Source organism: Xiphophorus maculatus, chromosome 8 (genome assembly GCF_002775205.1).
Source record: "Xiphophorus maculatus strain JP 163 A chromosome 8, X_maculatus-5.0-male, whole genome shotgun sequence".
In the NCBI taxonomy this organism is placed as follows: Eukaryota; Metazoa; Chordata; class Actinopteri; order Cyprinodontiformes; family Poeciliidae; genus Xiphophorus; species Xiphophorus maculatus.
In genome coordinates, this window is record NC_036450.1 from 4210745 (window position 1) to 4225334 (window position 14590).

Consider the following 14590-nt stretch of genomic DNA (forward strand, 5'->3'; position numbering starts at 1 on the left):
GACATGATGAATAAACTAAAATAATGTTCTTCATTTTTTGTTACTATCAATCATCACCACAGTCATGATCAAAAGTAAGTACACCCTCATTTTTATCAGAACTTCTCTCCTTCCTCATGAAGATTTTATCAACCTGCCTCTGATTTCACCTCAGAGCTTCTACTTCCTGGTTCTGTTGCTCTGAAGGAAAAAACTACAAGCCAGGTGGACTGTGACGTCATCAGTTATACAACATCCGTCACATTTACTTTCGGTTTGAATTTACCTGTTCAGGTGTGGCTTCAGTCTGTTAGTTGGGTCTCAGTCTGTTGTTTAAATTTTCTTCTTTAACTCTTTGGATCGTTTGAACAAACTGTAAGTTTGATTTGTTTATTTCTTGAACTTTTTCATCACTTTAACTTTTTCCTGATTGTTTCTAATCTCTGACGTTTGGAGAAAAGTTTCACTTCTGATTTCAGCTGAAACTTTAATATCTCTGCTGTTTGAAGGCTAATCTACAGGATTATTAGATTATTGATGAACTGGAATCAAACAACATGATGAAAAGCTGATGTTTCACTGTTTTCTTCTCCGAACTGATTCATGTTTTTATTTCCTGGTACCGAACTCTAGTCTCCACCATTAACGTCAGAAACAGTTTTCTGTTGCTTCCTTTCAAAATAAAAATATTATTAAAATGGGTTTGATTCAGTCAGATGATTAAATAGTTCATCTTTAATGGAGCGAATAATCCACTTGTAGAAATTAATAATTGTGAACTATAAGACTTGTTCAGGTTGAATCAGTGAATGTAAATGTTGCTCCATGTCTCCATCTAGTGGACTGATAGTAGAAGTGCAGCAGCTGATGGCAGCTTCCTCTGCCTCTCTGCTGTCTGACTGCATTCACCTGACACTGATATGAAGCAGAGAAGAAGAGCCAATCAGAGGAGGAGCAGCTGATCTTTTTCCAGCTCTAATGATGTAAAGGATGATCATAGTTTACATCATCATTATAAACTTTCTACCTTAATTTGCAGTGGAATCTGCAGACCTGATCAGATCCAAACATCCCATTTTCAGGAGTCACTGGTTTCATCTGTGTCATTGTTCCAGCTGCTGAGGTCAGAATCCAGAAACCTGTAAAACCTGCAGGTTGAATGTTCAGGTTTTCTCCTCCAAACATCCAACAAGCTGCCAACCCTTGTTCTTGTTTCTTAGTTTTTATTTTTGTTTGCCATAATTCCATGAACCCGAACAATAATTGCTGTTTAGTGCTACAGAGAAAAAGTGGTTAGAGATTTTTATATGACCAGCAGATGCTGACCTTTGACCTGCTGTGGAACCAGAAAGGATGGACTTAGTTTTTCACTCAGTCTTTTGGTTCAGGCCAATTATTAATGACTCAATTTAATCTTTACTGCTGTTGTATTGAGTTCATTTTAAGAGCTGCTGAGGAACAAATGATATTTTAATCATGTGCTGGTAAATGAACAGCAGAACTGGTTCTGGTTCTGGTCACTTAAAAAAAACTATTTGAATAATTTAAAAACACTTCATCTGTTTAATAATCAGACATCATTCAGGTTGTAGTTTTACCACCAGAGGGAGACAAATCCCCACCAATGAAGATTCCAGTTGGTTCCCAGTCAAAACAGGTTCCGGTTCCATTAGAGCTGAACAGAACCTGGATCAGCAGAATAAGAGCAGCAGAGTGTTTGTGTTCAAACTGGGAGTCATGAGTAGATTTTATGTCTTCAGACATCAACAGATAAACTTTTCTCTGACAGTTCTCAGTCTGACCAGTCAAACCAGTTTGGCCTGATTTCTACTCAGATTACTTTCTGTTTAAACTCACCAGTTAAGGTGAGGCACCAGTCTGGTTCTGTTGGGTCTCAGTTTGTTGATCACATATTCTTGTTCAACTCTTTGGATTGTCTGAACAAACTGTAAGTTTTCTTTGTTTTCTACTCAAACTTTGTCTTCAGAAACTTTAATGTCTGTTTCTTATTTTTCTCTCTGATGTTTGGAGAAAATGTTCACCTCTAATTTCAATTCAAACTTTAATCTCTGTTGTTTTAAGGTTAATCTATGTGATTATTGATGAACTAGAATCAAACATGATGAACATCTGATGTTTTTTTCTTGTCTGAACAAATTGATTCATGATTTTTATTTCCTTGTATCCAACTCTGGTCTCCACCATTAGAGTCAGGCACAACAAGTTCGTCCTACTTCGTTTCAAAATTAAATGCTGCTAAAGTAAAATGTGTTAAATTCAGTCAAATTAATAAATGGTTCATCTTTAAAGGCACATTTAATCCACTTGTAGAGTTTTATAATTAACTAACTAAAATACTTCCTGTTGTTCAGGTTGAATCAGTGAATGTAAATGTTGCTCCATGTCTCCATCTAGTGGACTGATAGTAGAAGTGCAGCAGCTGATGGCAGCTTCCTCTGCCTCTCTGCTGTCTGACTGCATTCACCTGACACTGATATGAAGCAGAGAAGAAGAGCCAATCAGAGGAGGAGCAGCTGATCTTTTTCCAGCTCTAATGATGTAAAGGATGATCAGAGTTGATGTGCAGATGAATGATGTGTGTTTCCTCTGCAGGTGAAGGTAGAAAGTGTGTGTGAGCTGATGTGAATTCAGCAGCATGGATCAGTGTGAGGACAGAGAGGAGGGAGTCCCTCCCTCTAAAACCACTCTGTGTGGGGAAGATGAGCCCCAGAGGAAACGTCAGAGGTGAGGTCACCATCTCTAACTGTCCACAGCCCTTTTCACACAGCGTTCACTATATCAGGCCAGAACAGACGTGGTGATGAAGCTGCTGCTGCTCCTCTTTGCTGATTAAGTTTTAATCATCATGTTTCTGTCAGGATCCATCAGAGACTCAAACCAGAACCAGAACCAGAACCCAGCTGTGTGTCCTTGAAGAGCGACAGGTCAAAGGGTTTGATCATTGAGTTTAAATCTCCTGGATCTCCACCATCAGAGAGGTGAGCTGTTTCTAACTGCTGTAACTGTTCTGTTTATATCTGTTATTGTGACCATGTGATGATAACAAGTTCTGTTGGGTTCTGTTGTCATGAAAACATTGGACTGAATTTCAGGTAATTTTTTTTTCAAACGTATCACGTCAAAGATGTAATACGTATGATGTCTCCATGGAAACATGGTCCAATAAGGAACATGTTACTATGAACACATTAAAGTTATACTGGCTCCTTTGTACAAAAATCAAACAGGTCCGTTTAGATCCACAGTCTCTACCCAGAGCTTCGCTAGTTAACAGAAATCTCAAAATCTGATCTGATGTTTTCCTGACATCAATTTAACCATCATTCATTGGTCAGTTATTGACACCATACAGAAAGAATCTTAACAATCCTCAATCAGGACACACTCTTATAAACTATTATGTTGACATGACATTTGAACCAGAAACATTTAACTGTGTTTTATTCTGTTTTCTATAAGCCTAATTTTTCCAAATGAAACTCGTTTATTTTGTCCGATATTAATATTAACACAAGAACAAAAAGACAGAAGTGAATTTTATTTCTAGGTTGATATTTGCATCTTTCTCTAAAATCTGACAAAAGACAGATTCATTCTGAAATAAAACATTTCTATAAATTATTTTTATGAGTTCAAACATCATCCAACATGGCAGATTATCAACCATTTCTACAGTTAAACTAAATATTTTGTGGATCTGATTGAGCAGTGGGCTTCAGTGTCTCTAACGGACCATCTGGTTCTGATTGAAGCTCCATCAGATCCTCCTTGGATGGTCAGAGTGGAAATGATTCCTGGTTCTTCTCCATGTCAGAGCTCAACACTAAGATCTCAGTCATTTTAAACTATTTCATTACAACATCCAGGAGAGGACCCCATTTGGACACAGACCCACATATTTCAGACTTCTTCCATGTCCACATCACCTCATATCTAGTCATCAGAACCTGATGGGTGTCCCACACTGTCCTGAAGACCTGTGTGGACAGAGCCTTCACTTCCACTGTCCCCAAGCTCTGGGAAACTGTCTCCACCAGCATCAGATCTGCTGACAGTGTGGAGTGTTTGAAGTCCAAGTACAGGACCAAATTTTTAAAATGTTTACTGGGTGATTCTGGTCTTACTGGTCTTCATCCTTGTAGTTCATCTTCCTCTTTCTCTTTCTAACTTCTTTGTATTGTGTTCATGTCATGCTCTGTTTTTGTGCTTTAAGGATTTAATGTGAAACTCTTGGTGATTTCATTTCTGAATACTGCTGGATGAATATTTCTTGACTTTCTAATTGTTCCTGGTTCCTCCACAGAGTGGACCAGCAGAGCTCAGAGGTTCCCAGTGGTCCATCTGCCAAGCAGCATCAAACACAGCTGGACTCAATATTTTTGGTCTGTACATGAATATCTTTTCCACGGGTTCTGTTCACAGTCATCTCCATGCTGCACTTTGTAGACCAGAGGAGTGTCAGTCTGTCAAACATCCATCTGTTGTTTGGCTTCATAATTTCAGTCTGATGTTTCCTTTATTTATTATTCTTTTCCAGCTGCTGGAGGACAACATAGTCATGTATGTGAAGAATGAGCTGAAGAAGATCCATAAGATTCTGAGTCCAAATGACCCAGAATGTTCAGAGAGTCAGAGAGAGGATGATGTGTTGGAAGGTGAGGATGAAGAGCAGAGGAGGAGCAGCAGAGAGGCAGTGATGAAGATCACACTGAACTTCCTGAGGAGGATGAAGCAAGAGGAGCTGGCTGACCGTCTGCAGAGCAGTAAGAGGATTTCTACAAAGATTTAACCTGATGGATAAATTAAACATTTACTGATGTCTGAAGAGATGGAATCACATTTATGCAAAACATATTCAGAAGATGATTTTATTGTTTGTCTTATTTTAGAACATCCTGCTGCAGTTTGTCAACATCAACTTAAATCTGGTCTGAAGAAGAAGTTCCAGTCTGTGTTTGAGGGGATTGCTAAAGCAGGAAGTCCAACCCTTCTGAACCAGATCTACACAGAGCTCTACATCACAGAGGGAGGGACTGGAGAGGTCAATGATGAACATGAGGTCAGACAGATTGAAACAGAATCCAGGAAACCAGACAGACCAGAAACAACAATCAGACACGAAGACATCTTTAAAGTCCCACCTGGAAGAGATCAACCAATCAGAACAGTGATGACAAAGGGAGTGGCTGGCATTGGGAAAACAGTCTTAACACAGAAGTTCAGTCTGGACTGGGCTGAAGACAAAGCCCACCAGAACATCCAGTTCATATTTCCATTTACGTTCAGAGAGCTGAATGTGCTGAAGGAGAAAAAGTTCAGCTTGGTGGAACTTGTTCATCACTTCTTTAGTGAAACCAAAGAAATCTGCAGCTTTGAACACTTCCAGGTTCTGTTCATCATTGATGGTCTGGATGAGAGTCGACTTCCTCTGGACTTCCACAACAAGGAGATCCTGACTGATGCTACAGAGTCCACCTCAGTGGACGTTCTGCTGACAAACCTCATCAGGGGGAAACTGCTTCCCTCTGCTCTCCTCTGGATAACCACACGACCTGCAGCAGCCAATCAGATCCCTCCTCAGTGTGTTGACATGGTGACAGAGGTCAGAGGGTTCAATGACCCACAGAAGGAGGAGTACTTCAGGAAGAGATTCAGAGATAAGGAGCAGGCCAGCAGGATCATCTCCCACATGAAGACATCACGAAGCCTCCACATCATGTGCCACATCCCAGTTTTCTGCTGGATCACTGCTACAGTTCTGGAGGATATGTTGGAGACCAGAGAGGGAGGAGAGCTGCCCAGAACCCTGACTGAGATGTACATCCACTTCCTGGTGGTTCAGACCAAAGTGAAGAAGGTCAAGTTTGATGGAGGAGCTGAAACAGATCCACACTGGAGTCCAGAGAGCAGGAAGATGATTGAGTCTCTGGGAAAACTGGCTTTTGATCAGCTGCAGAAAGGAAACCTGATCTTCTATGAATCAGACCTGACAGAGTGTGGCATCGATATCAGAGCAGCCTCAGTGTACTCAGGAGTGTTCACACAGATCTTTAAAGAGGAGAGAGGCCTGTACCAGGACAAGGTGTTCTGCTTCGTCCATCTGAGTGTTCAGGAGTTTCTGGCTGCTCTTCATGTTCATCTGACCTTTATCAACTCTGGTGCCATCTTGATGGAAGAAACACAAAGATCTAAGAAGTCTACATTATTTAATAAATCTGACCTAAAATCTCTGCATCAGAGCGCTGTTGACCAGGCCTTACAGAGTCCAAATGGACACCTGGACTTGTTCCTCCGCTTCCTCCTGGGACTTTCACTGCAGACCAATGAGAGACTCCTACAAGGCCTGCTGACAGAGACAGGAAGTAGCTCACAGATCAATCAGGAAACAGTTCATTTTATCAAGAAAAAAATCAGTAAAAATGTGTCTGCAGAGAAAAGCATCAATCTGTTCCACTGTCTGAATGAACTGAATGATCGTTCTCTAGTGGAGGAGATCCAACAGTCTCTGAGTTCAGGAAGTCTCTCCACAGATAAACTGTCTCCAGCTCAGTGGTCAGCTCTGGGTTTCATCTTATTGTCATCAGGAAAAGATCTGGATGTGTTTGACCTGAATAAATACTCTGCTTCAGAGGAGGTTCTTCTGAGGCTGCTGCCAGTGGTTAAAGCCTCCAACAAAGCTCTGTAAGGTCACAGATTGTTACTGTATTTTTTATAGATAGATAAAAATCTGCTATTTATGTGATAAATATTCATGTTTCAGTTTATATATTGGTGCATTGTCTCTTCAAAGTGACCCACAGGGTGGTTGGGCAACAAAGAAAGAGACTTCCTTCAGCAGCTGGACATAGTGTTACATATTAAGGCAGCAAAACTCATCCACTGTTAAAATTTAAATTGGATTAATATATTTAATTGTGGAATTTTATAATGCTTTTTCCAACCTAATTGTTTCTTTACGGCTGGAGGTCCAACCATAGAATGAACCAGTTCAGAATAAATGCAAAGGTTGTGTAAAATAAGAGTTCCTTCTCTGTCCAATAAAAACATTGTTGATTTGAAAGAATATAAATTTTGAGGAATTGTTTAATAATAAATTTCTCCCTGTGTCCTCAGACTGAGTGGCTGTAACCTCTCAGAGAGAAGCTGTGAAGCTCTGTCCTCAGTTCTCAGCTCCCAGTCCTCCAGTCTCAGAGAACTGGACCTGAGTAACAACAACCTGCAGGATTCAGGAGTGAAGCTTCTCTCTGCTGGACTGAAGAGTCCAAACTGCAACCTGGAAACTCTCAGGTAAAATGTTCTCAATCCTGGTGAAACCAGATTTCTGTCCATTATATTCTATCAGTTTTGATGCAAATATTTTTTCAATTGTGGAGTAATATAATAATAGATGTCTTACTGTGAGATGGGTAACCATGCTAAGTCTGGACACACAAACATGGCTGTTTTTCCTTTACTGCAGCCTGAATGAACCAAGAAGAGAGATATTTAGTAAGGTTGGGTTCAGGCTAACATTGATAGTGTAGCTCTGGATACTTGACAGATTGCTGCATCCTGGTACACAAGGAGCATTATTGCAGATCCCTCCTCCCAGCAGTTGTTAGACTTCCTAATCCATTGTTCATGTGACTGTTGTTGATTTTTATTACCTATAGAACTGGAAGCTCTCAGGTATGGAGGAACCTGCTGCAGGAGCAGAGAAGGTCTGATAGAGGAGAAAGAGGGAGAAATGTCTTTAGTCAGTCTGCTGGGAAACATTTAGTTAGAAGCTAAATTTGTAGTTTGACAATTAAATATTTAGTTGGGAACGATGGGATTTATAAGTGAATGAATAACATGGTGAAAATATAACTTGATATTCTGAACATCATTTTGTCTGTTATGACAGTTGAATAACTAAAATTATTTCTGTTAATTTTGACTGTGTAACTTTGCAAAGAACAGCCTATTACCATATAGCACCATTTTCCAGTAGCAGTTTTAATTGTGGTGACTTCTGAAAGTGTGTTTTCCATGTGTTTAGTGACATTTAGTGTCAGGTTGGTGGGGTGTTTTCAGAACTCTTTAATTTAAATACTGGGTTAAATTTCGGTATATTTAATGTTTGGCTAGTGCTTGTTTTAGGAGCAAATTTGTTTCTATTTGTTTCTATGTTTTCCCACATTAGTTTTGTTGTAATTTTTTTCTCAAACAAAAAAGCATTTTTTTGTACAATCCTTTCACTGAGCAATTAGATTTTTGTTCAAAAAACAGTTTTTGTCAGTTGCTGCTCAGTTTTCCATCTCTGTATCCAACAGTTAAAAAATAGAAAGATGAAATTCCAGGTTTGCTCTGCTTTGATTCAAGCTGCTGTTTTCCCTCAAACCAGCTCTGATGCTGATCCTCAAACTAAGCCTGATGCTGTTCTTCAGCCCAGCCTTGATTCTCAGGCTTCATTGGACTCTTTCTGTTAAAACTGACATGGGATTAATTTAGTTCATAGAGGAATTTAATATTTCTCTTGCCAGCCTCCTTGTTGCCTTTAGTTCAGTCCTTCATGGCTGGAGGCCCATCTATAGACTGAACCAGTTCACAACAAAAGGCAACATAATTATATATAAAACAGTCCCTTAAATCAGTAAAGAGGAACATTGATGACTGTAAAAAAAGACACATTTTGAAGAATTGTTTAATAACAGATTTGTCTCTCTGTCTCCTCAGACTGAGTGGCTGTAACCTCTCACAGAGAAGCTGTGAAGCTCTGTCCTCAGTTCTCAGCTCCCAGTCCTCCAGTCTCAGAGAACTGGACCTGAGTAACAACAACCTGCAGGATTCAGGAGTGAAGCTTCTCTCTGCTGGACTGAAGAGTCCAAACTGCAACCTGGAAACTCTCAGGTAACTCTGGGCACTTGACAAATTGCTGCATCTTAGGAGCAAAAAGAAACATTATTACAGATCCCAGCAGGTGCTTGGCTTTCTTAATTATTCCACATGTTACAAATCAATCCATCCATCCACCATCCATCTGCCAGCGATCAGTTCAGACCTTGGGTTCTACCTCAATGTTCTCATTTTCTCATCATGTGATGAATTGTGTGTCTGCAGCTTATCAGGCTGTTTGGTCTCAGAGGAAGGCTGTGCTTCTCTGGCCTTAGCTCTGACCTCCAACCCCTCCCATCTGAAAGAGTTGGACCTGAGCTACAATCATCCAGGAGACTCAGGACTGAAGCTGCTGTCGGCTGGACTGAAGGATCCACACTGGAGACTGGAAGCTCTCAGGTATGGAGGAACCTGCTGCAGGAGCAGAGAAGGTCTGATAGAGGAGGAAGAGGGAGAAATGTCTTTAGTCAGTCTGCTGGGAAACATTTAGTTTGAAGCTGAATGTTTAATTTGATAATTAAATATTTAGACGCCTCATCTGGAGGCAGAGATCATTACCCAGTTTTCTGGAATATTCTCCAGACTAAGAACGGCTCACAAGGAAAATTAAAGAGTGGGATGGGTTTAATAGTTTAATAGGGACTCTGACTAAATTAATAAAATAAGTTCAGTTAGATTTCCATGATGATCTACTGATGACAGAAAGGACTTTAAAACAATATTTGATGGAGCTCCAGACCAATCAGCCCCAAGAAGCAAAGATGAGAAGAAAAGTAACTCCATGTTGGTCAGATGGATGTTTAAAAGTTATGGGAGAGAAAAATAAAGAACTTTAGATTTTAAACAAAACTCACAACTTTCAGGATTTAATAAAATATAAATTACATAAAAAGTGAAGAAAACTATTCATGAGGCAAAGAAAGAAAGTGAGAATTTTAACAGTTTCATCCATTTAGTAGTTTGATCTCCACCAGGGGGCGACATCTGGAAAATGATCCAAAGAATGAAAGGAATCAGGAGAGAATGGAAATCCCTTGTTTTCCAGAGGAAATGAAGAATTGCAGTGAATGATGGTGAAAAAGTAGAATTGTGCTCTGTTGACTGTGGTAGAAATGAAAAAACAATAATAAGACCTTTTAGACAGATCCAAGAAAAGACTAATGTGTTTAGGTTTTCAGTAGTTGGGAAAACTTTTGGGATTGTTCAATAAAGTTTGGGAAAAATTCCCAACGTCTTGGAAAAAGGCAGAGACCCTTCATGTTGGAAAACCAGGGAAATATCCATCCGACCAATCAGATTCCAGATCCACAGCTCTGACGTCACATTTAGGATAAATAATGGAATCGTAATAAGAGAAAGAAAAACATTTTATTGATAAAGTAGAGGGATGATATCAGCCCATCAGATGGTTTAGAAGAGGGAGAGGAAGCATCATGGGACTGCAGAGGTCCTTCACCTGATCCTGGTTGTTGGGACAAGAACTTTGTTACTGAACTTAAGGACATTTTTCATGTTTCTGTACGTAAGTAGATTTAATGGTGGGAACTTTTACTCCACTACATTTTACAGTATCTGTACTTTCTACTTCACTACATTTCTATAAAGCGTTGCGTTACAAGTTACATCCAAGTCGCTTTGCGCTTTTTGATTTGTTGGTTAGTTTGAAAGTAATCAATGATTCTGGTGCCGCCTTTGCCTCCCTGATATCATGAACTGCTAGCTTTCAAAAATTCACCATCAAATCTGAAAAACATATCGAGGAAAGTTAAGCTGCTAAACGCTGTCTGAGTTTTGGGTGTTAAACTGATTTAGGTTAGAGAAGTTTTATGTAATCTTACCAGCTTCTAGTTTAAATCGACCGCAATAAATAAAACAATTAAATAGTTGTAAGCAGCTGAACTGGCAGTAACATTGATTACTGCGGTCGGGGCGCATGGAGCGCAGCGTCTCCTGCCATGAATGTCCCAGTAACGTTAAACTCCTCCACATCCTGGTTACTGAATTAATGTGAATAATCTCCATCTGATATTTACATTTACAGTCATATTCAATAAATTAGAATATTGGTTCCCATGAGGCTCGTTTGTCAGGTTTTAAAACAACTTCAGCAGATATTAAACATATTTTTCATGCTTTCTTACTTTTACTCTAGTAAAAATGTTAATGTGGTTCTTGTACTAGAGAACATTTTTGTCTGTTTATTTGTACTTTTACTTCAGTACATTGTTTGAGTTCTTTCTCCACCTCTGGTGAACAGCCAGTAGGTGGCGCTAGAGTCAGGAGGAGGCAGCCTGGAGAAAAGGCTGTTCCTCCCTGATCTGTTTCCAAGCAGTCAGAGTGTAGAAGTTGAGAGCTGGAGAAGTTTCCTCCTGTTGCTGCAGCAGCAGAGATGTTCTGCTTCATGGACTAAATCAGGTTGGAAAGAGGAGAGATCTTTACTGAGCTGCTGGATAAAAGCTTCTGAAACATTTCAACTCTTTCTGGAAACTAATGAGACATAAAAACAATGGATGTTTTTACCATCCAGACCTTTAGAACCAGTTCAGGTCAATAATTCAGTTGTTTCTGTGGAAGATGAACAGATTTGATGTGAAATGATGAAATTCTTCATTTCTATCTGATGTTCCAGCAGATCTGTAGAAAATGGAGCTGCAGCTCTCAGATATTTCAGTCGTCATGTTTTCTATCAATGAATCCACTGATTAAAGCAGGAATCTCATCTCCATGTTCTCCTCCAGAGGTTCCCAAGGTTTGTTCCTGGAAGCTGCTGCTGGTTCCTCCAATCCAGGCTCCGCCCCCTGTAGAGGAAATCTGTCCATATATGGCGCTAAGAGTCACCTTGATGCTGCAAAGCTTTGTTCAGGGATGAGATGTCAGGATGTTAGTGTCAGTCTGTTCCAGGCTTTAGTTGTTCTCCTCATGAGGAGCTGAAGTCTCTGACAGGAACGTAGAGCTGAACAGGAGAAGAACTTGAAGCTTCTTCTTGGCCTCTGATTGCAACAGCAGGACAATCCAACATTTTAGTCTGACTTCATCTGGAAATATTTCTTTGACCCTGAATCAGTTTGAAGGCAGGCCAGCTCCTCATCAGAGCTGAGATCTTCTCTGTCCTCCATGCTGGAAATGTACAAGTCCAGCAGCTCCTGATCAGTGACATCAGAGCGTGACATCATCAGTAGAGTGATGATGTCATTTCCCTCTCAGAGCAGCTTGGAAATCTGAGAGGAAAGATGCAAACAAAGACTCTCTGGACTGTTGGATCTGCTGGTTCTGGTTCCAGATGCTCCTTGGACACTTTCACAAGCCATTACTGCAGCTGCTGGATTCAGGATGCTGCTTCTTCTTCTTGGTCTCATTGTAAATGTGTGCAGCAGCACCACCTGGTGGTGTTGGTTGGTAGAGGAAGTGCTGAAAGGTTGGAGGTGTTTGTCAGAGGTGTGTGATGATGGAAGCCTCTCCCTGGTTTGTGAGTCTGAGCTCAGAGATCAAATCTTTGATTCTTGTTGAACTCTTTGTTGAATGTGATGCAGCTTCTCCTTTTTAATGTTTGTATTTCTGGATATTACAGTGAGGCCACAGCAGGTTTTCAGCAGCAGGGCTGTTTAGTGTTTCATTCCTTCATCTGTGTGTGGGAGTGTGGATGGAACAGGTATCCAGGTGTTGTGTCAGAGTTTAGATTGATTGTATTTTAATGCTGATTATTAAATCAGGTTGAGCTTCCAGAAATGTTTCCTTAGTTTCCTGATGTCCTTTTAGGCTTCAGTGAGTTTCTTCAGGTTGTTACTGAGGGATTTCCTTTCTCCTCTCTGTTGGAGCTTTTCCTGTGTTTGGAGAAATGAGTTGTGCTGCAGCAGCACCAACTGTCCTTCCTACATCCACTGCAGTTTGCAATCCAAATGTTGGACTGTTCCTGTCTCAGTGGAGGACAATGTGTGTCTGAGAGACATGTAATGTCCATGTTTGCTGCTGAAAGAGACTGATGGTCTGACCCCCCTCCTCCTTTCAGGGTGGAGCCTGCTGGAGTCCCATTCTTGACACCAGGTCTGAGGAAGTGTAAGTGTGTTTTTCATCTGATTCATGACAACAAAGCAGCTCACATTCAACCATCTTCAAACTGTCACATCACTCATTCAGGAGTCATCATCAAAGTGTCAATAAATGATCAATAACTGCAGCTGGATTGTGTTTGTTCTCTCCATCAGATTCCTGTCAACTCACCATCGACACAAACACAGTGAGCAGAAAACTCAAACTGTCTGAAGACAACAGGAAGGTGACATGTGTGAAGGAGCTTCAGTCATATCCTGATCATCCAGACAGATTTGATAACTGGGATCAGCTGCTGTGTAGAACTGGTCTGACTGGTCGCTGTTACTGGGAGGTTGAGTGGAGAGGAGATGTTGAGATATCACTGAGTTACAGAAGAATCAGGAGGAAAGGAGACAGTGGAAACTGTTGGTTTGGAAATAATGATCATTCCTGGAGTCTGAGCTGCTCTGATGTTGATGGTTACACTGTCTGTCACAATAACATAGAAGATGAACTCTCCTCCTCCTCTGTCTCTAACAGAGTAGCAGTGTATGTGGACTGTCCTGCTGGCATTCTGTCCTTCTACAGAGTTTCCTCTGACTCACTGATCCTCCTCCACACCTTCAACACCACATTCACTGAACCTCTGATTCCTGGATTCTGGCTCAGTTCTGGTTCCTCAGTGTTTCTGTGCTGAGTTGAGTCTAAAGAGTCTAAAGATTTTCCTCCTGTCAGAGAAACTCTCTCACTGTTGAACAGATAGTTCAGTCTCTACAATCTATTTCTTGGTGAAACAATTCTGATTGAGTCCTTGGAAACTTTATCTTCTTCCAGTCCTTTAAATATGGAAGCTGGGATTATTCCAGGACTATTCCAGGATTATTCCAGGATCCTCATGTTTTCCTGTCAGTTTCCATTCAAAGCTTCACACTGAATATCAAGATGTTGTTTCTCTTATTTTTTTCCTTTCATTCATCAGATTTCATTGAAATGTTGATCAGTTTTTCTCAATCACTGATCATTTTCTGTTTCTATCGGCTCCTATTTTTCTCAACATGTCAGATTTGAATATTAAATCTTCCTTTTGTAAATTTGCTGCAGTTTTTCTTCATGTGTTTTAAATAAAAACATTTTTCTTCTGCATTTGGTTCATTTGCTGCTCATTCTGTTCTTTTCCTGATCAAATTTAAATATTTGCATTAAAAAGATTTTTTCATCAACTCTGCCTTTCAGAAAGTCCTGATTTAAAGTAAAACATTCCCATCCCATGAAGGTCAGAGGTCAATGCTTTGAAGCCTAAAGTGGGAAAATCTTCATATTTTCTGTTTCATTCAGAACTTCTACCTGAAACTCAGAACCTGCAGAACATTTTTCTTTGTGGAGGAAAAATCCCAGGAACTGGAAGATCAGAGCAGAATGAAAACTGGAGATCAGTGTTGGACAGAAAAGGTCTGATCGCTGCATCTCTGCTATATTTTACATTTAAATCTGATAACAAAAAGTAAACCTGTTTTTAGTGAATAAACCAACATGGATATGACCCGCCACAGCGCCAACGTGGGCCACACCTGGTTCAACCCAAACCGGAAAATAAAGGATTTAACTGGAAAAGCAAAACCCAGTAAAATCAGCAGCTGGTTGTGATTAAAATGCAGTTTGTTGCAGAGGTTCAAACTTCCTGATGGTGACCTCTCCTCCGTCCCTC

At 40.3% G+C, this 14590-nt stretch overlaps 1 protein-coding gene across 1 annotated transcript; it reads left to right on the forward strand.

Moving 5' to 3' along the window:
* The first annotated feature begins 248 nt into the window (after positions 1-248).
* Positions 249-14028, forward strand: LOC102227564 (NACHT, LRR and PYD domains-containing protein 12-like). The gene is made up of 10 exons (XM_023337884.1): positions 249-354; positions 2593-2724; positions 2859-2978; positions 4304-4382; positions 4538-4760; positions 4890-6681; positions 7114-7287; positions 9082-9255; positions 12863-12909; positions 13059-14028. The coding sequence occupies exons 2-10, from the start codon at positions 2636-2638 to the stop codon at positions 13580-13582; spliced, it is 3222 nt and encodes a 1073-aa protein (XP_023193652.1). The 5' UTR covers positions 249-354; positions 2593-2635; the 3' UTR covers positions 13583-14028.
* Positions 14029-14590: the final 562 nt, after the last annotated feature.